This window comes from Leucopleurus acutus (genome assembly GCF_964270905.1).
Source record: "Leucopleurus acutus genome assembly, chromosome: 15".
NCBI lineage: Eukaryota > Metazoa > Chordata > Mammalia > Artiodactyla > Delphinidae > Leucopleurus > Leucopleurus acutus.
In genome coordinates, this window is record NC_139157.1 from 7,629,040 (window position 1) to 7,652,967 (window position 23,928).

A 23,928-nucleotide genomic window follows, 5' to 3' on the forward strand; every position below is an offset into this window, starting at 1 on the left:
TTTCTCTTTTTTGTCACTGTATTTTTGCGGTGTTTCAGCAGCAAGTCGACCTGTACTGTCACTAATACAATCCTTATTAAAATGTTCCCTGAGCTAATCCTCGAAATTCTAAGACCCCTACCTTCACCTTTGCTGCTCCAAAAATAAAGCAGAAATACCGTAAGTGAAAGAACTTAGTCTATCACAATACAGTTGGCTCTTCACACCCACAGGTTTTGCATCTGTGGATTCAACCAACCGTGGGACCTGTGACTGGTTGAAGCTGTGGATCCAGAACATGTGGATACAGAGCATCAACTGAGACCCATTCTATGGAAGGGCCTTGAGCATCTGAGGATTTTGGTATCTGCAGAGGGTTGTGGAACCAATATTCCACAGATACCAAGGGATGACTGTATATTATTACATGGTAGGTCATCAAAATGTTTTTCACAATTAGTTTCTATATATTGCCCACATTAAAATGGCTAACTTCTATGGAGTGTGCAATATTTCTTAGATTCTGGGCTAAGTACTTGACATGAATTATTTCATTTAATTCTCATCAAGACTCTCTAAAGTTAGTACTTTTATTGATCCTATTTTATAGATAAGAAAAACAAGGCTTAAGACACTAAGGATTCATTAGAAGGAAGGTGGCTAAGCTAGGATTTGAAATCGAGGAAGTTGATGGACAGCCTCTGTTCTTAATCCTCTCACTGCATTGTTGACTGTATAAAAAGCTTTTTATTCCAGAAAACCTCTTTGTAGTTGACGGTGACTTCTGTATAATTTTAAAGAAGGACATGATGCACTTGACCAAGTATTTAATCTTTAGTTAAAACACTGTTTTATGGAAAAGTTGGCCTTGATTGAAATAATTTAGATTTTGAGGACCTTTAAATTCAAGATTAAAACCACTCATCATATGAGAGCCGTTTTCCTCCATGAATGTATCACTTATTCCAGTGATTCTCATCTTTTCACTTAGGGTTTTTCCACAACTTAGACCTGGGTCATGTTCATCTCAGACTGTTCTCTTCTCTCCAGGGAGAGCCGACAGCTCTGCTCACGTACACACATGTACATCACTGTTCACTCAGAGCACACAGATAGGGACGATCCTTTCTTTTCAAAAGCAATATTCAAAACAATTTATTATGGACTCTCTTTTATTTCCTCTTCAATCTTCTTATTTTCTGCCTATAGCCATGACTCGTATGTCTTAGATAAGACTGAACAAATTACTTTCATTCTGGTCCATCCAACGTCAACATCCCAGAGTTTAAGGGAAATCAAACTTCACATATTTCAAGATCTCTAGTCAATTCAGATAGATAATTCGACACTTAAACACCTTTGTAGATTTTTCAGCTCTTCATGGTTCTTAACTCTTTCTAACTCATAAAATAAATATCTCTTGCTCTGTAGATGTCACTTTTTACCTGAGCAGGTCTCCAGGCTAGTTAAGTTACTACATGACCACAGAATTATGACATGTTAAATTTTGACAAGACCATAGAGCTCTGATGGTCTAACCCAGCAAACTTTTTCTGCAAAGGGCCAGATAGTAAGTACTTTTGGTTGTGTGAGCTATCAGGTCTCTGCTGGGACTACTTAACTGTGCCACTGCTCTGTGAAAGCAGCCATAAGTGGATATATAAATGGATGGCTGTGGCTGGATTCCAATAAAATTTTATTTACAGAACAGGCAGCAAGCCAGGTCTGGCCTGCAGGCGGTAGACTGCCAACCTCTGAACTAGAGGGTTAGTGCTGGACGAACTTATACAGGTACTGTTATTTCCATTACAGGGAAGAAGAAGTTTAGGCACAGGAAAGCTAAGTAGTTAACCCAACAAAGACAGACAAGGAGTAGCTGAACCAGAAGTTGCTACCTGAGTCTGTATTGCTCACCATTATGCTGTACTGTGTCTGCAGAGTATAATATTTATTTTATCGTTTAAAAGTATGCTTGTATCATATCATTAATGGTTCTCAGAGGTAGTGGGATTAAGGTGGTTTTTACTTTCTTCTTTTGGGCTATAAATATTCTCTTAAAATTAAAATTTGGGGCTTCCCTGGTGGCACAGTGGTTGAGAATCTGCCTGCTAATGCAGGGGAGACGGATTCGAGCCTTGGTCTGGGAGGATCCCACATGCCGCGGAGCAACTGGGCCCGTGAGCCACGACTACTGAGCCTGCGCGTCTGGAGCCTGTGCTCCGCAACAAGAGAGGCCGCGATAGTGAGAGGCCCGCGCACCGCAGTGAAGAGTGGCCCCCGCTTGCCACAACTAGAGAAAGCCCTCGCACAGAAACGAAGACCCAACACAGCAAAAATTAATTAAGTAATTAATAAACTCCTACCCCCGACATCTTAAAAAAAAAAAAAGAAAGAAAGAAAGAAAGGATATCCTAAGTACACTCAGCAAAAGTTAACCGTTGAATCTGGGTAAAAGGGTATAGAAAATATTTCATTATTAAAAAAATTAAAATTTAAACCTACATTACTTTTGCAGCAAGAAAAGATAACTCACTTTTAAAGCAATGGATTTAAATTAGACATTATGCACCTTTTTTTGTCGTTGACTCAGTATCACTCTCCCTTTCTTTTTCTTAGTAGAACCCCCCCACTACACCATCCCCCCCCCCCCCCACATACTTCATCAATTCGTGTTGTCAGGGAAGCTGACTCTGTTTCCAATTGTAGGCGGATGTCTGATCATCTAAGGGTAATTCTATCCTTTATGTCAGTGACTGGGCACATGACCCATTCTGAACCAATGAGGGATAGACATGTGACCGAATTTGAACCAATGAGAAAAAGGGCTTCTGGGAAAGTCCTTCATTGCCTTTAAGTCAGAGGCATCCGAGGAATCTTCTCTCTCTCCCCTCAGGGAATTAATGAGGAAAGAGTGGGCTCAAATAGATCTTAGCAGCCATCCTACCCCCAGGAGAGAAGCCGAGGGGAGGGTGGAGAAGGGGAGGAAACCATGGCTCAGTGTGGAGACCAAGGTCTAAAACAACCCTGGATGCTGTTCTATCTCTAGAATCCCAGATCCAGGAGCCTGGAACTGTGCTCACTGTCTAAGCCCATTTAGGTTGGTTTTCTGTTACTTGTTGTCAAAAGCAGAATTATCTGGAGAATTCAGTCCAGAACAATGCTTTTGCATAACAACTGAATACTTTAGGCAAAATAATTTTGCATTAAAGAATGAAAATAATTGTTTCACTACTCAAATTTACTCCGTAAAAATATTTAGTATTAGTCTTAATTTCAAACTTTTAACATTTATTAGAATCAAGCAGTCACATGATCTCTGCTTTTCCTAAGCACAAGTTTAATGCCTAGTATATATCCTACACCAGCAGAATATGAAGTGTTGATAGCAACTGAAGGTAATCGAGACCATAAAACCAATTTTCCCCATTCAGTAAATGAAAGGATTAATAGTGCTTCCAAGCAAGTATTTTGCCAGTTTAAGAACAAATCCAGCTGGTCTTTGATTTACTAACACGCTCTCTACAGTGACGCAGATATTCTGAAAGATGACCCACTTTCTGGGTGTCCAAAGACCTTGAGAGACTAAAAGCCGTATCTTGGATGGAATTCATCCAGGAAAGTCTTGGCAACTCATGTGTAGTAACTGTTGCAGCTCTTATTCTTTTACAACAACTTCTAGCTCTATATTTTTAAATTAAATCATGCTTCTTTTCTATTGCCAAAGCGTTACCAGATTTTGCATAGTCTGAGTCAGATACAAAAGAATAGAAATGCTATGTCAGGTTATTATAGATAGACAGATAGATAGATAGATTTTAAAATTTGCTTTACTGAAATATAATTTATGTCCAGTAGAATTCAGCAATTTTAAGTTACATTTCAATGAATTTTGACAAATGTGTAGAGTCATATAACCACCGCTGCCATCATGATGTGGAATATCTCCATCGCCCCCAAAAGTTTCCTCCTGTCTCTTTGCAGTCAATTCCCTGCCCCCAGCTTTGGCCCCTGGCAAACCCTCATCTCCGTTTTGTCATTACAGTTTGCCTTTCTAGAATTTCATATAAATGGAACCATGCAGAATGTTATCTTTCGTATCTAGCTTGGCATTGTACTTTGTCACACATTTATCCATCTAAGTGGTGTCTGCCTGCTTTCATTAGGAGCAAAGGAAGATGGGAAATGCTCCTGGCAACATCTGTCTGTTTGGAGTCTTGTTACCTAGTAATGACACTCGTTGAAAAAGGGGTTGCTCACAGGTAAACTGTACACGCTGGTGCCCCGACACTCATTTACTGAACTAATGGCTATTTGCTCTATTTGACTCTTAAGTGTCTTTTAATTCTGCCAAGACTTTTGTTTTACATCAACAGTGATGTTAAAAGCATACTTTAGTCATCTTTTTTTGATTAGTTCAGCTCTATTTACAATTCTTTCTGGTGCCTTTCTGAAACACTTTTTGAAGTTGACATTTTAATTTAAATTGCCAAGAAAGAGAAAGACATTGTAAATAACAATGTTATAAATATGGTGTTCAGAGCTCTCCTCACGTGGGATTGGTTTCTGGTCAAGAAACAAACTTCTTGTTACCCAAGGGGAAAGGCAGGGAGGGATAAATTAGGAGATTGGGATTAACATATATACACTACTATGTATAAAATAGATAACCAACAAGGACCTACTGTATAGCACAGGGAACTATACTCACTATTTTGTAATAACTTATAAGAGCAAAGAATCTGAAAAAACAAAAGGTACATGTGTATGTAAAACTGAATCACTTTGCTGTACACCTGAAACTAACACGACGTTGTACAGCAACGACACTTCAATACAAAATAATTTTTTTAAAAAAGAGAGAGACGACCAGCCAGGGTCAAACTAGAGATGTTGTATTTTAGTCGGAACATTTTCTTACCCACGCATTATTTAAACTCTCATCAGTAGCATATGAATAGCACATACACCTCACCTCAACTTACATAGCAGAGGATGAAAGATTTCCACAATCCTCAGTAACAGCAAACTGCCTGTCAATGCCACCAACGTGAAACTGTCACAACCCCAAACTCTCATCCTCCAATGAACTTTTGTTCAAAATGACCCTCCCCAATTTCTTCCCAGAACCTAATTAAAGCTGACCTTCCCTTTGTCTCCTCAGACTGGGCTAAGGATTGCCATAGTTTGCGTGTCCCAAAATGTGATTCCTCTGCTATTCCCGAGTAAACTCATTTTTGCTAAATAACAATGACTGTTAATTTTGTTTAAGGTCAGCAATACATACGCCTGGCACACAGTGAGTGCTCAGAAATGGAGGCGGTTGACACTAATATTATTTTTACAACATTTCAGAGATATTTTACTTCCAGACGATAATTCACTTGGCACTTTCAAGAATCTTTTCAGTTAGTAAACTGTACCTTATACTACAATGCACTAGGTGGGGAGATTCTTTTCAAGGTACTCCTACATGAATCCCCTTGTAAAGACAACTGTCATTGTGCCTTTTTTTAAAAAAGGAATGGATTTCTTTTTTATTAGATTTTCTTAAGTTTACCAGGTATATTTAATGTTCACCTGGCACTGCTGATCTCCCAGGCCTTAGACAGGGTAATTTCTCACAAATGTGAACACAAGTAAATGACGCTTGGAGAACCCTGTTGCTCAAAGTGTGGTCCATGAGTCCACAGTGTGGTCACCAGGGAGCTTGTTAAAGATGCCCTACCTCAGATCAGAATCTGCATATTAACAACCTCCCTGGAGACTCGGGTGAGAAGCCCAGATGGTCCACGAAGTCCTGCCTCACCTGCTGACTCCTAGCATTTATTCTTCTTGGCCAAGACGGAACATGAGTCCCCCGGGTTTAGGTGGAAGAACCCAGCTGATCAGTAGGGTCTGGCGCCGGCAGGGGAGGGAACAGCGTCAGGTGGCTGCATTTCCAGCCTTGCAGTTTCACCTGCTTGATCTCAGTGGGTGGATTTTTCAACAGTTGTCATATTTCACAAGGAAAGGCGAAGCCACTGATGAGAAGGGGAATTCATCTCTTCTTGAACCTAACACTGACTTAGTAAGTGTTGTCACAAACTCCCAACATGCTTTGTTCTCTAGAACCTTTTACCCTCTAAGAAGTCTGTGTGAACAAAATATTACTTGAGGATTCGGCGTTCACTGATTTGGAGGACCAGGAGTTGTGCTCAAAGTTCAACCACCTATATAGGTCGTTTCTAGAAGCATCAGGAGCTGGAGAGCTTGGGTGAGGCCAGGGGGAAGTGCACGGTGACTGCTGTGGTACACCAATCCCCGCTGCCGCCACTGCCTCACGGACACCCACATCAGTCAGATGAAGGCCAGAACCAGAAGGTCCAGGAGTAAATGTTTAATGTCATAGAACACTGGCCGGCTTCTAGGTGGCAATCCTGGCATCCATAAAAGAGAATCTGCGAAATTACCCACAGCGGCTTGAAAAATTTTAAAACCTCATTATACCTTAAAACAAGAGTAGATAAAGTATTCACCATACAGAGTTCATATGGTAAAGCAAAGCTCATAATCAAAATGATCATCAGTATTCGACGCTTATTAAAATAGTTAAAATCAAATTCCAGACACCTAGACCAGCGCTGTCCAATAAAAATATACGGTCACCTACGTCAGTTAAAATTTTCTAGTAGCAACATTAAAAAGGTAAAAAGAGGCAAAATTAATTTTAAGGCTATGTTGCATTTGATCTGATCTATCCCCAGTACAATCATTTCAACATGTAATCAATGTGAAATTACTGATGAGATAGTTGATGTGTTTACATCACACTCAATCTTTGAAATCCACGGTGCAGCTCTCACATCACACCTCCGTGTAGACCAGCCACATTTCAGGGCTCCACTGCCACATGTGGCTGGTGGTCCCTGTACTGGACTTCGTGCTCAGCCAGCTCTTTCGTGAGGATGCTCTGTTGAGGAGATATTTATTCCGAGAGATTGCGTCTGGCCCGAGAGGGAGTCCCCCTCCCATCCCACGACTGGGCTCGCTCCCTGGAACAGCAAAAGTGCATCTTTCTAGAGTTCCCCAGGGATCCAAAGTGCAGCCTTAACATCAGCAAAGGTTGATGGCTTGCAGCTGTGGGTCACATGGTGGAACACTGCTTCATTTCTTAAAAACAAATCTGCGAGGATTTGGGGGAGGAGAGGTGTTAAAGCACATGACAGAGAGAGGGAAAAACAGATGGCATTCTCAGTTCTAAAACTCTAATCCTAAAGACTCAGAACTTGGCAGGGGTCGGACACCAAAATTTGATGTGAGTGGATGGGATTAAACATGTCATTGAACTCCCCAGTGGCACCAATAAGTGTCACTGATTGCTGCTGAAACAGAAAAGTTCTAAATATCAAATGATAAAGGATGTCCAAAAAAATAATCAAGGGGATATGATGTACAGTCTGATGACTATAGCTAATTATACCGTACTGCATATTTGAAAGTTGCTACGTGACCAAATCTTCAAAGTTCTCATCACAAGAAAGAAATTTATTAAGTATGTATGGTGATGGTCTTAACTGGACTCACTGCGGTGATCACTTTGCAATACACCAAACACCAAATTATTATGTTGTACACCTATAACTAATATTATGTCATTTTATCTCAATAAAAAACTTCAAGAATTATAAATTTAAAAGAAGAATGTCCAGTGTCTTAAACCATAGGAACACGTCTAGATACACAAATTTTTAGTTCTAAATAGGCAAACTGAGTACCTGTAAGTAACTAGTTAGCCAAGGATTTTTCTAGAGAGGAGAAAGCTAGTGTGAAATAAAACAAATCATCTGCTGTGTCACAAATAAAAGCCAAACCACATCTCCACCCATCCGCATTCTTATCATCATTTCTTTTCCTAGCTTTTCCAGGGCTTCAGGTGTTTGCAGGATTCCAGCCAAAGTGCAACTTCGCCCAGTAGGATTCTTGGCAGGTGTCTTTCTGCCTGGGCCTGGAGCATGAGGCGCTACCACCCTGTCTCTGGGTTGCCAGCCCTTTCCATGCAGGCCAACGACGGCCAGGCCAACCCAGGGCGACATCAGCTCCATCGCACAAGTGCTCCCAGCCGCGGTGACAGGGCGAGTCCAGGATGGTATTCTCAGAGCGCCCTCGGGTTGGGTCAGCTGCCTCCTGCATTCCTGTGGGTTTTCTTCTCCGGGACTGGCTCCCTCTCCTGTTTTCCTTCGTCCAGCTCTTACCAGCCTCTCAGCAAGCCGGCAGTGGTCCTGGCGTCCTCTCTGGTGTTCGCCATCAGCTAGGTTCACGGGCATCTTTTCAGGGTGTTTTCTCTCAATCCCTGTGCTGAGCTGGCCCTGCCTGCTGGCTGTGACTGAGGAGAGGCCTGGCTGCCCTTCCTTGTCCTCTATTTAACATGTGCTCCGAGAGTTGTGGTGCCTTGGGTACCATCTTCTTTCTGCTCTCACAATGCCCCGAAGTCGTGGTTTCTCTGAGAAATGGGTCGTCATCGTTCCTATTTTTCAGTAAGAACTTTTGAAATTGTGTTTACACTTTGACCAAAGTATTTTTTTTAACCAGTTGTGAAGGCGAAAGCTACTTTGTAGTAATCATTTGCATTCAAAAGCATGTATCTTCCTAAGTCAGTGTTTCTCAAACTGAATTCTGTATTCTTAATTTTGTTTTTCTTTTAAAAGAGATCTACGGTGGTGCTCATCTCACGAGCGCTGTTTGCCAAAAATGTTTTTGTTTCCTCTCCTCCCTCCCCAGCCCATCACAGGGACGTGATAGGATTGCAGTGCTTGGTCCTGCGTGATTGAGTGGGGCCCCCTCCCCAGATTTGCCAAGGAGTTGTGAGCATTTAATTGCTGAAGCAGGACCCTCTAGAACTCCCCCTTTTCTGCGATGGTCCAGGCAGTGGCTGCTAGGACAGCCTGGATTAAAGAGTGAGGACTCTGTGACAAGGAGAGGAGGCCCCAGTGAATCCACGTGGCACAGACAGGAGTTAATCTTTTGTGGGTTTTATTTATTTATTTATTTTTAAAATTTTATTTACTTATTGATTTTTTTGGCTGCGTCGGGCTTCATTGCTACCCCGGCTTTCTCTAGTTGTGGCCAGCGGGGGGCTACTCTTCGTTGCGGTGCGCGAGCTTCTCATTGCGGTGGCTTCTCTTGTTGCATTGCAGGGCACAGGCTCTAGGCACGTGGGCTTTAGTAGTTGTGGCACATGGGCTCAGTAGACCTGGCTCATGGGCTCTAGAGCGCAGGCTCAGTAGTTGTGGTGCCCGGGGTTAGTTGCACCGTGGCACGTGGGATCTTCCCGGACCAGGGCTTGAACCTGTGTCCCCTGCATTGGCAGGCGGATTCTTAACCACTGCGCCTCCAGGGAAGTCCCTCTTTTGTGGTTTTAATCTACAGAGATCTGGGGAGTGTTTGTTACATGCACACCTGGCTTATCCTGAATGATAAAGAGTCCATAGATTTCTCAAGTTTACAAAAAAGCCCTCTGGTCTATACCCTCTTCTTCATAGGAATTTATTATGCTAAGTATTATATTTCTATTTTGAAGTAATTAAACTAAGACTTCAACTTAAATTTGGGGAAATTGCAATTTTCATGAAATTTTGTTTGCTTCTTATAAATAATAAGTCTTTTTGATAAAATCCACCTTTAAAACTCCTAAAAAGGAATGAGGATTATTTCTACTGCCTTTTCAATCAACAGGCACTAATTAGTTTATCACTGAAATAAATCATAAAACTAACACAGAAGCAGAGGGAGCCCTGGGTAGACCTGCTGTCCCATTGAAAGCTTGTGACTAAGAGCTTACGTCACTGCCCAGGGAATGGAACAGTTAACAAGTCCCATTTGAGCCCCCAAGTACACTTAATGAAGGTGTTGGTGGGTCTGAAAATCATGATCTCGTTCTACACTGATGAAGTATGTTCATACGCTGTCATCTCCTTTTGAGAGGTATGCAGAGCAGGCATCATTCTCCCAGAGACAATCCTCATTTTTTAAAGAAATACTTGAGTATCTTGGGGGGACATTATATCCCTTCTGCTTTTGCATGACTGATGTTCCGGCTTTGAAGAGTATTTCTCCTTCATTTCAGTGATGGGCAGTTAGATAGCGAAGTCCAGAATCAGAAAGTGTGTTTTAGAGGATAAGTATTGATATGTGGGCATTTGCTAACAAACGTGTTATCACGTATCAATCTTTTAAGGCCAAGAGCGTGAACATGATTGTCTGCTGGTTGTATATGAATCTGAGGTCTAAGTGACCTGGTTCATTATCTGGTTCACGTATCTCCAGCCACATGGAGCTTCACAGGGGTGGGACATTCATTGATAACACTGGCAAGGCGCCTGCATCTTAGCCCCGATCTGAAGCCCAGGAGCACATATATAAGTTACGAGTTGTTGGGTTCCTTAAAAATAGTAGACAGGTTTTAGGCTGTAAACTAATTTAGACTCAGAAATGGGAACTTAATAAATGATGCATTGCTTATTAGCTGGTGCTCAGAAAACCAGCTCAGTACTGAGACCAATAAAGGTGGATCCCTGCTTCACAGTGGCATTGAGGGAGCAGGGCAGGTGGATTCAGGCCTGAATGTGACGGAGCCATAAGCTAATAGGAGAATGTCTGTGGCCTTTGGGTACAGAAGGTTTCTTAAACAAAACCCAGAAAACAATCAATAGGTGAAAACACACTGATCTGACCGTATCAAATCATTTAAGGATTTAAGAATTTTTGGTCAATGAAACAAAAAATAGGCAAAGTTAATGGGTAGCTAAAATATTGAGGGAAACATAGTCGCAATGTCTAAAACCAACAACAGGGTAAAGTTTAGAATATAAAAGGCAATCCTATAAATAGAAGGGGACAAATCCAATCCAATAAGTCCAACAAATCCAGAAAATTCCATACACGTGGGCAAGGATATGGCAAGGCAATCCACAGAGGAGAAACACGAATAACAAAGCAATACGCACGAAGATGTGCTGAGCCTCACTGGTAACCAGAGACGTGCAACCTAAAACACTCAGGAGGCTGGCCAAATTAGAAAATTGGAAAGTACCAAACGTGTACATGGGCAAACAGGACACTCAATGGGTGTACACAGAAAGCAATGCGGCATTATTTAGGGCACTAAACTTGCATGCATCCCAGGACCCGGTCGTTCCACTTCTAGGCATTATACTTCACGGGAAACCTCTCAAATGTCCAAAGGGACATGTATGAGAAAAGGGAACCCTCCCACACTGTTGGTGGGAATGTAAATTGATACAGCCACCATGGAGAACAGTATGGAGGTTCCTCAAAAACTAAAAATAGAGTTGCCATAAGATCCAGCAATCCCACTCCTGGGTATATGTTCAAAGAAAACTCTAATTCAAAAAGATACATGCACCCCAATGTTCATAACAGCACTATTTACAATAGCCAAGACACGGAAGCAACCTAAATGTCCATCGACAGACGAATGGATAAAGAGGATGTGGTACATATATGCAATGGAATACTGCTCAGCCGAAAAAAAGAATGAAATAATGCCATTTGCAGGAACATGGATGGACCTAGAGATGATCATACTAAGTGAAGTAAGTCAGACAGAGAAAGACAAATAGCATTTGCTATCATTATATGTGGAATCTAAAATATGACACAAACAAACTTATCTACGAAACAGAAACAGACTCACAGACATAGAGAACAGAACTGTGGTTGCCAAGGGGCAGGGGTTAGGAGGGATGGGTTAGGAGTTTGGAACTAGCAGATGCAAACTATTATATAGAGAATGGATAAACAAAGGGGACATGTATGGAAACATTTATCAGGATGATTGCAGGCAGCCCAGGTTTGGAGGACGGAGATGTCAAATACAGCAGAAGGTACTGACGAAAACCACGCAGCACTCACGTGTGGGCAACACAGGGAGACCTTTAAAACATCGCTCCATGAAAAGGTAAGAAATGAGACAAGAGCTAGGGCAGCACAACGCCATGTATGTCACCTAAACCCACACATACCACAAGCTCTGGTTTATAAGGACACATCAACATCAAAGGGCATACCTCAAGCACATTCAATTGGGGGCCTGTTGAGGGCAGAGTGGGGAGAGTGGAGGAAGAGAAAATCAAATCGACCAAACGGGAGAGGGGCCTGCACAGCCCAACGATGGCTGTACCGCGCGCAGAGAGACAGGCTTAACTCAACTCTGCGCTCAAAGAAAAATGACGGTCACCCAAACCACCTGCTACAGAGCTACTTAGAGGTCAGCTTGGAACTTCCTCTGCTTTCAGTGCTTCCAGGCTTGCCAACTATTCAAATTTTGCCTTACTTCTGCACCTCAGAAAGCCCTTAGTTTCATGTTTACGTACGTGCATTGGGGAAAGCTGAGAAATTTTCCAAAGAAAGTCAAGTACAGCTGAACAGCTAAAAGAGCAGTTGACACGCACCCCAATATATATCGTAGTCCTTGGTGAGTTCTAGAATTTGCAAGCTTCTCCCTTCTCTATTTCTTGATTTACAAAATATTTTTCTGCATACAGTTACTTATTGTTCATTGGCATGTACTTTATTGTTCAGGCAGAACTACAGAGAGGGATGAGATGCTTTTAAGTGCAAGCCACGAGTGGGTGGTACACACCATGCCTGGAATTCTGACTCTGGAGGTTATTGATAGTGAAGCCTGTTCAGTCTCATGGCTTCACTCTGGACCACAGTGATGCGTATTAATGTTATACTGCATTCACTCTCTACTCTAACTTTGAAATGTGACTTGCTTTATTATATTCCAAGAAACACATAGGTGAGTTTCCAGCCTTAACAGATGTACTAACTGAGACCCAATTAGAATACCCTTCTGTAGACAATGCCATCAAAATTCAAACACACTGATACAGTTTCCAAACTCCACACTTGAGATTTAAGCTGTTCTTCAGCTTTAAATGAGAGGAAAAATTTATATTTAGTTGTATTAAACTTATCTATATGATGAAACTGAGTCTATTTGAATAGGTAAGGAACTATCAGAGGGGGGACCTGAAAACAGCTCAAAAAAAAAAAGAAAGAAAGAAGACCAACCATAGAGAATTAGAGAAAATGTAAGGCACATTGAATGCCTGTTGGGAGGCACTTTTGAAAGTGACTACTGCACAGAGGTTGTTTAAAACTAGATGTTTTGAACCCAGTGCTCTGTAACTATTTGCTGAATAAATGGGTGAACAAATGAAGATGAATTCCTGCTACGGTGTGTGTCCGTTTGTGGGACAACCTCATGTCAATGACATTTAAATGGTTTTTCTAAACATGTGGTGACCAAATAAAATATTCCATGATTCAGTGTGCCAGGTGAAAAATACTTTCAATGCAGTAACTAATAATCAACTTGAACTTTACAGGCCGGTTGTTTTTAGACAACCAAGTGTACCACATAGTTTACAGAACTGTGGGAAGGACACTACATGGCATGGAGCCCATGTTTCACTCACTTGCCATCCAATCTGTCCCCTGCTAATTTTAGATCAGCCTGTATAAATACAGCATGTTAACGGTTATGAATTGCGGAGTGAATACTTGAATTGTCTTTGGTAAGATTTGTCCGCGTCAGGTTTCAAAGAGAAGTATTTAAGCCTGGAGACTCCACTAGTGATCAACACATGCGGCAAGTACTTAATCTCTATCGTCCTTGGGGCCATAGAAATAATCGTGCTGAGTATTCATTCAGTAAGCCTTCCTCAGTCTTCCTCAAGATCTAAACTGTTAGTGCTGTGTTGGCTCTGAAACCTAAACAAGAAAGAAAACAAGGACCCACCTTTGAGACACAGTAAGACAATTGTACACCAAGTTGCTCAACTCTCGCTACTTCAGAGGAAGAACTTGTCCTTAAGGTCAGTGAAAGAGCAGAATATAATGAACTTGAGTTTATTTTATTGAATTTAAAAAAACTGAACAAATCTCGGAAGTTGTCGAGAATTCTGTTTATCGAGACTCTGTGGGGTCCTTCAGCTTCTTCTGAGAACGTCATAGAACTTGAACTCTGAGAGCTCAGGGAGCAGCTGTCCAGCTGATGGAAACCAATCCTGTCTGTGCTCACTGATCACTGACTCTTGTCCTAATTGAGTCTGAGAACTTCTGGCACATGATAGGAACTGTGCTTTTAATTCTGTTCATTGAGACGACAACCTAACACAGATTTGCTATGAACTTAACGCCTTTCAGTTCCTTAGTCATTATTCATCACAACGGCATCTACCTTCATCTGCAATAATAGTACAGATGTATCCAAGATGTAGTCATTCGTTCTACAGACAAGACTCGGCTGCAAATGGTTTGTGGACTTTGGCAGTAACTTGATGGTCCCCAAGGATCAGTGGCCCCCCCGGGACAGACTACCACATGATTCTTCCATCGACTCTGGGGCTGAGGTCACAGGTGCTGCGAGGCAGGAGTGTGTTAGCCTCTAGTGTGGTCCCCCTCCGTGCCCATTCCTAGGGATGGTAACAAAGATCTACTTTTCTAGTGTAAGAGTGTCCTTGGTTCAGGCCATTTCCCCCAACGTTCCCTAAGTCCTTTTCCTGGGAAGGATATAAGGACTTCTTCACTCTAAAGCTTCCCTTATTCAGCCACCTTAAGAAAGGTACATTCACTATTTGAAGAAGGAAGGCTTCCTCTCCATCAGGTCCCCTTTCTGTACATTAAATTATACTTCCCTCCAATAGTGCCAGATTCAAAGAAAAATGAAAACAGCACAGACCCACGTTACTTGTTCTAAACCAAGAAATCTAGCCATCCTTGGATTGCATGGGCTTGGTCCCGTTCATATCTGCACCCACGTGAAGAAGTGTTGCTATTGCAACACAACCTGGCTGTTCTTCATCCAGCCATCTGTTAGACGGATCTTAATTTTTATTTTTTCCAGGGAAGGGAAGATTTAGCCCTTGAAAATCTAGCACCTGATACCTTTATACCACCTACCTGGGGGGAACCTCTAGGGATGGAAGCGAATAGATCCCAGTGTGTTTTCTCTGTTACTATTTAGCACAATTTTCTCATGTTCATCTACATCAAAGGAGCATGTCTGCATACTCCAACAATCAACCTAGTCCTGGAGAATTTTTTTTTTTTTTTTTGCAGTACGCGGGCCTCTCACTGTTGTGGCCTCTCCAGTTGCGGAGCACAGGCTCCGGACGCGCAGGCTCAGCGGCCATGGCTCACGGGCCCAGCCGCTCCGCGGCATGTGGGATCTTCCCGGACCGGGGCACAAACCCGTGTCCCCTGCATCGGCAGGCGGACTCCCAACCGCTGCGCCACCAGGCAAGCCCAGCCCTGGAGAATTTAAATGATTTCACCCAGGCTGCATCTCTTTTCTTAGGATTATTTCTTGAAAAAAGGCAGTTTTCCTAATGGACTGGAGATCTAGCAAGCAGCACTGTCATAGCAACAGCAGCTCTGGATTAGGAATAATGCCCGGGAAATCCTGCCAGGGAGTTGGATGTGCAGGGTTCTGGAAGTTGCACCCATCATGGCCTCCACAGCAAGGAACACTTTCCCAAAGAGCTAGTATTTTCTCATTTATTCACAGTAGGGAAGCACAGCAGTTTGGATTTGCAGAGACCGCTCTTGCCAAAAACACAAGCGTGGGCCAAGTGGCACAGGAACAAAACACTGGAAAAGGCTGCTATCTTCCTCTCTCACACGGTAGAATATGAAGATTTCAAAGATGGTGTTAGAGGGCCATTCTCTTGGCAAGTGTTCAAAAGGCAAGAGCAAAAGCAAACTCACTTTTTATTCTATTAGAGAGACCCAGAATTAAAATAACTGAAGTAGGCATTTTCACAATTCTCACAAAAAAGAGCCATCAATATTAACAGAATAAAATAAGCCTGTGTGGCTTATTCATTCTGTTTTATATTTTAATTAGTTTTCTTCGTAATGCCACCGGGGCCTGGGCTAGGCCAGAAAAAGGCAAATGCTTCTCTGCATCACCACAGGGGTGCTGGGGCTCAAACAGGAGGGCTGTTGTTCTGAAGGGCAAGGATCAGCCTTTGAGATGGAAAGAGGGAGGAGTCCATTGTCCCCAGATTCTGTAACTAATGAATGAGGAGTTGACATGGCTCTAAATGTCACTATGTAGAGCTTGGAACTCTTCCCCTTGTGTCATAATCCAACATCATTTTGCCTAGGTGTTTGCTGGAATCTCAGCTTTAGGGAGAGCAGGCCAGGTGAATGGAGGTGCTTTGGCTCTGTGTCTGGACCAAGAATGTACACCAAGAGAGGCCAGTGGGGGGAGGGGACACCTGGGTCTCCTGTGGGCCAGCACTGCTGTCCCGTGTGGGACCCACCTGGAGGACGGGTTCTCAGCAGCTGCAGTCTCCAGAAAGATCAGGCAGCAGTTATCAGAAGGGGCAACATCTAACTCTATGACAACAGATGAGTAAAGACATCAGCAGTGGGACCCCACTTTTGACAGAAAGAACAGGCAGAAAGTAAGCAGGGGGCCAGGGCCCCAGTCGGACAACTAGGGTTCAAGTCCAGATTAAGAACTATAGTAGAGGGCTTCCCTGGTGGCGCAGTGGTTGAGAGTCCGCCTGCCCATGCAGGGGACACGGGTTCGTGCCCCGGTCCGGGAGGATCCCGCATGCCGCGGAGCGGCTGGGCCCGTGAGCCATGGCCGCTGGGCCTGCGCGTCCGGAGCCTGTGCTCCACAACGGGGGACGCCACAACAGTGAGAGGCCCGCGTACCGCAAGAAAAAAAAAAAAAGAACTATAGTAGAAACAGGGGATTGAGCAAGTTGTATACATGAAATATGTACCGCTTTCTGCATGTCAATCATACATCAATAAAGTGTGTGTTTTTTCCAAAGGAATATCACTTCATGTTAGACCTTCAAATAAAGGCTGTAAAAGTTTTTTGTGTTTTTTTTTTTTAAAGAATTAGGGATTGAGGAAGAAAGAGGAAGCCTGGCAGCCACCTGGGGGCCCCGGCAGCTTGCATCTGACATCGGGAAATCCCAGGTCCCATCCTCTAGTCAGGCCAGGCATCCCACTGTCTTCTCATAGGGATCAGGGTCCCAGTGGGCTGGGAGGGGCTTTTGAAGCCAGAAAATGTACATCTTTGGCATCCTTCTCTAAGCATAGCTGGGAAGGGGAGGACTGACCTAGTCACCCCATTTGCCTGAGACTTTCTTCAGATTTAGCTTTGCGACTTCAGTATCCTAGAAATCCTCCCGGTCCTGGGCAAACAAGGACAACTGGTCACCCTACTGGTCACCATCTGAGTCCATTAGTTGTCCTGGGTTCTGTAGATCCAATTACTTGTTAGAAAGATGTCATCAGACACCAGGACTGACTGGTATCACTATATCTACATATATATTTATTTATATTTATGTAACAATGATGCTGAGTGCTTTTCTTTCACAGTTCTGATGTATACTTCTCAAGCCTTAAGACCGTGGCAAGAGCATATAGCCCAGTTATTTCAGGAGGGACTCTGGAAGGTCAATTTCAGGGAAGGGGAGAGAAGGCCTGTCTCCCAGGGTTCCTCACTCAAGATGCTGCTCTTTGAGAAGCTGCCCTGAAAATCTGCCTTGCCCTCTCCACGGCTGTAATCTCATTCTTTAAGGGATAAGACACTTGGATTTCTAGCTCAGTTAAAGCCATATGATGCTCTGGACCACTCTCCCTCAATATTTGCACAGGTGAAATGAGAGCCCGCTGACCTGGAAGATTTTAGGCCAAATTTCCTTTAGTGGAAGAGATTTACTATTTAATCACCCAGCTTGGGAAAGGAACTCGCTCTGGATTCAACAGTCCTTCACTGCTGTTTTTATGGCTTTTTAAACGGTAGCATAAACATTTTTCCCTATTCATGCAATATTGTCTTATTTTCACAAAGTTAAAGACATGGGAACTAATTAGAATTGAAATATAGCCCATTTATAGAACTCAGGCTATTTCCAAAAATGGATTTCACTAGAGTACTATTAAATTATTTCTCAGCTCCAAAGGTCCATTTTATGTTTAGCATATGAAGTGCCCTGGCTTTTTTTATGCATTCAAGAATATTCTAAATTAAAGCTAAGGTGGCGGCATATTACAGTAATCATTTTAACACGTCATGTGAAGGATGACGGCTTTGCTGGTAGAACAGGAATCATTTATTCTGTGTGAAGTCGAAGAATGAAGATTTCCTGCTGTTAAGGGCAAGTAATGTACAAGTTTCCAGAGACTTTTTTCCCCACTGTCTTTTACTATTTTCTAGACTCACACCTTTCCCACTCTTGACACGGTCACTGCTTGGGCCTAAATTACTTTCTCTGGATCTTTTGAAATGAATTCTATGGGAGGGTTTTTAAGTTTCAAGTCTGAGATAATAATTAAACACGAAAACTAACAAAGACAGCACAACTGGACGAAAATACCACACAACTCACATGGGCTTCATGACAGCCAGAATCATGGTGTGGTTTCTCTTTTGGAAGAACAAAAATTATGTTTATAAAAATCCCCTTTGGAAAGCAAATGTCAGAAACAGACATTCCCAAAGCTGGAAAGTCCCTCTCTTGAGCGATACTGATGCTTCTGTGACGGTTCATTAAAATATAGGAAACACGGCAGCTGTTAAGAGTTGGAAGTCCCTCTGGTAACTAAGGTAACCTAAAAATTAGCCTGACACTTTTTAATGAGGTTTTAATATATTCAATCTTGGAACTATATCAGAGTGGGATCATTTATAGTGATGATGTTCCCTTTGCGATCAGAAAGCTCAAGTCTCAGTTCTTGATGTCACCCAAACACGTCACCATGGGAACTGCCCATGAGTGTGTTTATGCATGAATGACTATCAGTGTAACATCTACTACTGACATTTCAATAAACTGTGATTAGCTCTGAACAATGAACTATATAAGCATATCATACAAGTAAGGAAATTACAATCAAGCCTTATAGGTTTTTGAGTCAACAGAGCATAACAATATCGCCAACGAATACGGACATATTCAGTTCGGTAGTATCAGAGCCTCTTTGTTAACTAGAGTTGTAGCCTACTATTTTCCATGAGCATATCCCACACGAAGACAAGAGGGGGAGAGAGACGTCTTTAAAATCCTTTTTTAAAAAAATGAAACCAAAACTGCTGCCAGAGTTACTACCTATGTAGTTGTAGAATCCAGGTCAGTAAGTGACGATGGCTATTTAATCAGGATATCAGTTGACTTTTGATAAATAGTGCTCTGTAACAAGCATAGTGGCATAAAATAATAAGCATTCATTGAGCTCACACATTTGTGGGCTGGCTGGGAGACTGCTGATCTAGGTTTGGGGAGACTTTGCTAGAGCAGCTTTCCTCCAAATGTCTCTTAGCCTTCTATGTGGTCAGTAGGAGAACCTGGAAATATTCTTCTCACAGTGCTGGCTGAAGCCCAGAGATCAAGCCCAAGCACATTTCATGACTCTACTGCATCACATCTGGTCACCTACCATTGGCCAGAGCAACCCGAACGGCGAAGCCCGAAGTCGAAGGGCAGGCCGTACACTTCAGCCATCACGAGACCAGAGCAGGTTACATTGCTCTGCCCCGCATCAAGGGAGCCAGGAAGTATCTTCGTGCATTGGAAACGAGGGGGAAGATGTGACTATTTCAAACAATAATCTAATCTACCACAATCCAGTGTCATCTAGATAGCAAAAAATGTGTTGGATCACCAAACCCTACTTTGGCACCTGAACCAGTACTATTACTATCAGCTACATTAGTTAGCTTTGGCTGCAAAAACAAACACCCTCAAATCTCTGTAGCTTACTGAGACACATTTAGCAGACTGTAGTTTACAGGGGAAACAATGATTTCTTGGCCACATTCCATGTCTCAGCTGTAGGTCAGCTGCTATAGCTCTGTTTCGAGTTGTAGCTCTTCTCATTCTGGACCCACGCTGAAGGAACAGCTCCAGTTTGGGATGTGCTGTTCTTGTAGCAGAAGGAAAGAGCAAAAGAGTTGTCAGAAACTCCTGATGCCTTTACAGCTTCTGCTCTGAACTGGTACCCCACCACCACTTCTGCTTCTCGGGCCTAAAATAGAGCAGCACCTCTGGTGTCAGCGATGGAACAGGCTGGTGTTGGGAGGTGGCTGAGGCTACTGTGATGAGAGGAGGGTAGACCTGCCAGATCTCCTAGGGCCGCTTTGCTACCAAGCAGATTCTTTCTAATTCATTCTAGCTTCACTGCAGCCTAGGATGTGCACCCCTAGGATGAGGTGGGAGTTGGAGAGGTCTTGGTGCACGAGGTCATTTACATGGTAGTAACTTCTTCCAAAAGTCAGGATTTACCAAAGAGAGGTTCCGTGAAAAGTGTAAGGAGAGCATTGGGCAACCAGCCTTGGGCATGGGTGCCTTGATGTTATTATATCCAGAGAGCAGGGATACCAGCTAAGGCAATGGAGGGTTTCTGAAGGTGTGAGGTGACTGTGGAACCGTAAGGTTTCCTGGTGGTCCTACTGTTGACATGGGCAATAGTTCCTTGAGTTGCCAAAAGAGGAGTAATTGATAGCATTACCCCCAAAACTATAATAGGATCCTGCCTTGGTGCTGGTGCTGGAGTTCAAGTCAAATGCCTGCACTACCTACCAGTATTTCTGAGCATTGAAAGAGGGATTTCGCACATTACCATGCTTCGTGGAAACATTAATATCTCTGAAATAGAAAACTATGGTTTGGCCTATAATTTGACTGAATTCAGCTATTAGCAAGGTGTTTTAAACGTCGTCACGTTTTAAAATTCTTTCTCTTTTTAAAGACAATACTTTGCCTTTCTACTTAGGTTGTACAATTTTTAAAGGCTGGAGATGGACAGGGTCAGTTTGAAGACATTTATTTCAAAACTTGAAGCCCCCGTTGAGAAGCAGGTGATTACAAGCATGAGACTGGAACTTACAAGACAAGCCTGGAAAATCTTGTCGTGCTAATGAGCAAGGAAGCATTCAGAAACTACCAGAGGTGTGGCAGAGGGACTCAGGAACCAGCAAAGATGAGCCTCGTCTGTCCAAAGACAGGGGCAATTTGAGCATCAGTAGGATAATAACAATAACTGCAGAAGACTGAAACATACACAGTACGTATAAATCCAGGAGGTCATAATGAGGCTTAAAAAACCCATAGCCCACAATGCATTGATCACTTCGAGAACTCAGGCAACCAATTTGCTAATTTGAAAAGAAAGAATCATGCCTATATCCTGCCTTTCCTATAGGAACTGTATGTGAGAGTCATCTCAGTTGATGGGATAAGTTAGTCTTTATGTAAGTATTCCAGTAACACATGAAGAAATAATGACAAAATGGGAATATTGTCAATTTGCAATCTCTGATGAATGAATAAATCCAAGCAATGATTATCAGTGGCAGCTAACATCACAAAAGAATAGAGAGGCACAGAGATACTAGGTGTCTCTTAATGGAAATGTACAAAGCCACTTATGAAGTAGTCTTGCCCCAAATGACAAACCTGAACTTGCTTAACTCTAGATCTAACTACCAATTTAGTTATATTTAGTTGTATTCCATCACAGGGAATACAAGACAGAGGGCCACGTTAAAGGATCCGAAGAGATGTAATCAGTGAAATTTAGACTTCAGAAAACTCAACAGAGAGAAAACCCCGTAGCATTCTCCACCGAAGTTGCTAGAAAAAGTTGCTAGAAAAAGAAAACCTATAGATTAAAAAAAGACTGAAGAGGCTCATCAACCTATCACAACACCTATCACTAGGATCGTACGCCCACAGTGGTAGCTAGGATCCTAGAGCAACTGAAGTCCTGGAGAAACTGAAGTCTGATCAAACCTGACTTTCAAATGGAGATCATCTAACTGCTAAAAACGAGAGTTCAAGTGTCTTGGAAGCCATCGGATCCACAGTTCCCGATCATTTACAATCACGACGATGTAGAGCATTTAAGTACTTCCCTGCTGAAATGATCTCTATCCTGCTCATGAATTCGAAGCGGGTCAGTGGGTGTCGGACTGGACACTCGTAGGATGTGGAATAGCAGCTATTTTGGGAATCATCCTCTGGCGTCTCAGCAACACTCATGGTAACACACAATGTGCATGGTTAATGTAACACCTTCTTTCATAAACCATCAGCACACACTATGTTTTCTACACTCTTAAAACCCTGATTTAGATCTTACACATGCTTAGCTCTGGGACTACATGCAACGTCTTCAGGATACTGATGAACGAATAGCAAAAACACTCATTTGGCCATTAAAACTGAGTACAAAATATCATTCATTTGATCCAGCTGTGCAGACCAACGGCTCGTGTGACCAGAGCAAGCTGAGAGGGCAGTGGGATGTTATTTTCCCTAGAAGCACAGCTCAAATGTTCTCAGTCAAAGAATGACAAGGATCAACTAGTCTTCATGGTTGGAACAGATCACGTTTTATCTTTACCATATATTTTATGACCTGTAAACCTCAAGGTAAATCATTAATCTACTTCCAACAGTGACAACTGGTCAGTTGAAACCTTTGTATACACAGAGCCTACTGCTTGTCGCTTAATGTAAGAGTGAAAGAAGAAGGTAGAAATCCGAAAATAACCGACCAGGTTCTGGGGAGCTAGGAAGCTGGGGAGTTGACAATACAACCCACAAACCCATTTTTATCAGAACGTTTCTAGCAAGACAAACTGAATGCTACAAAAGAAAATAATGTTAGCAATATTAATATTAAACATTTAAAAATTCCTCTTATGGACTTCCCTGGTGTTGCGGTGGTTAAGAATCGGCCTGCCAATGCAGGGGACACAGATTCGATCCCTGGTCTGGGAAGATCCCACATGTTGTGGAGAAACTAAGCCCATGTGCCACAACTACTGAGGCTGTGCTCTAGAGCCTGCGAGCCACAACTACTGAGCCCACATGCCACAACTACTGAAGCCTGCGTGCCTAGAGCCCGTGCTCCACAACAAGAGAAGCCCGGGCACTGCAACAAAGAGTAGCCCTGCTCGCCGCAACTAGAGAAGCCCGCGCACAGCAACGAAGACCCAACTCAGCCAAAAATAAATAAATTTAATAAATTTAAAAAAATTATTCTTAAATATTCCTTTTATAATAATCCTCTGTTATTCTGCATTCACTTAGTCTTTGCAGCTAAAGCAAAAATCGTATCTTTTTTATATGTTATTCTCTAATTATTCAGGCGTTGCTTCAAATACATGCATATGTCTTCGGCTGCATATCAAATCTTTGAAAAGACAAGAATGAGCTTTTAATACACAGCCCCCTTTTCTCTTAATGCAGTGACACAGAGGCACCCAAAAAGCCTTTGCTGGAGGAAGGAAGGAAAGAAGGGAGGAAGGGAGGGAGGGAGGGCAGATTATTCAGCATGTCTAAGTCTAAAGGTTGAAATATTACATTACTGCCCAAGCTCTGGTCGGCAGAGATAATACTTCCAAGACTAAATTTAAAGACAAATCTTTAGACTTAAATTGAATGTCAAGAAAAGATTTATAGTTTGTCCAATTAAGATGAATGAATGATTAATTACTATGGGGCCTATAGTAGGTGATTCAAGTATAGTAATTCAAGTAACTTGGTGCAACTATTAAAATATGGACTAAATGACCAATTCACCTCAATTATAATGCTATTACAACTTTGCAATTATTTCTTCTTTAATACAGCATATGATTCTTCCCAAGGTTTTTTTAAAGTCAAACTAAAAATGATTAGTCATATATTTGATAATATGTGCATAAGTGACATTAATTCACCCACTTTAACAATACTTGTTACTAGTAATATGTAAGATTACCTCCGAGTAATTTGGCGAGAGATATTTCCCATTGCATTTCGCAATGCTCCTCAGAATTTTTAATGCTTTATCTCCTTTCTTCCGAGTAATCAGCCAACGGGGAGATTCAGGAACCACCCTGGTGAGAAGAAGTCTTTT

At 42.4% G+C, this 23,928-nt stretch overlaps 1 protein-coding gene across 1 annotated transcript in view; it reads right to left on the reverse strand.

The window, feature by feature from the left end:
* Window positions 1-23,928, reverse strand: part of SLC22A3 (solute carrier family 22 member 3) — an 89,066-nt gene that overhangs the window by 19,966 nt on the left and 45,172 nt on the right. The window contains exon 5 of the mRNA XM_082855875.1: window positions 23,791-23,908. Within this exon, the coding sequence (XP_082712001.1) occupies window positions 23,791-23,908 (118 nt within the window). The remainder of the gene's footprint in view (window positions 1-23,790; window positions 23,909-23,928) is intronic.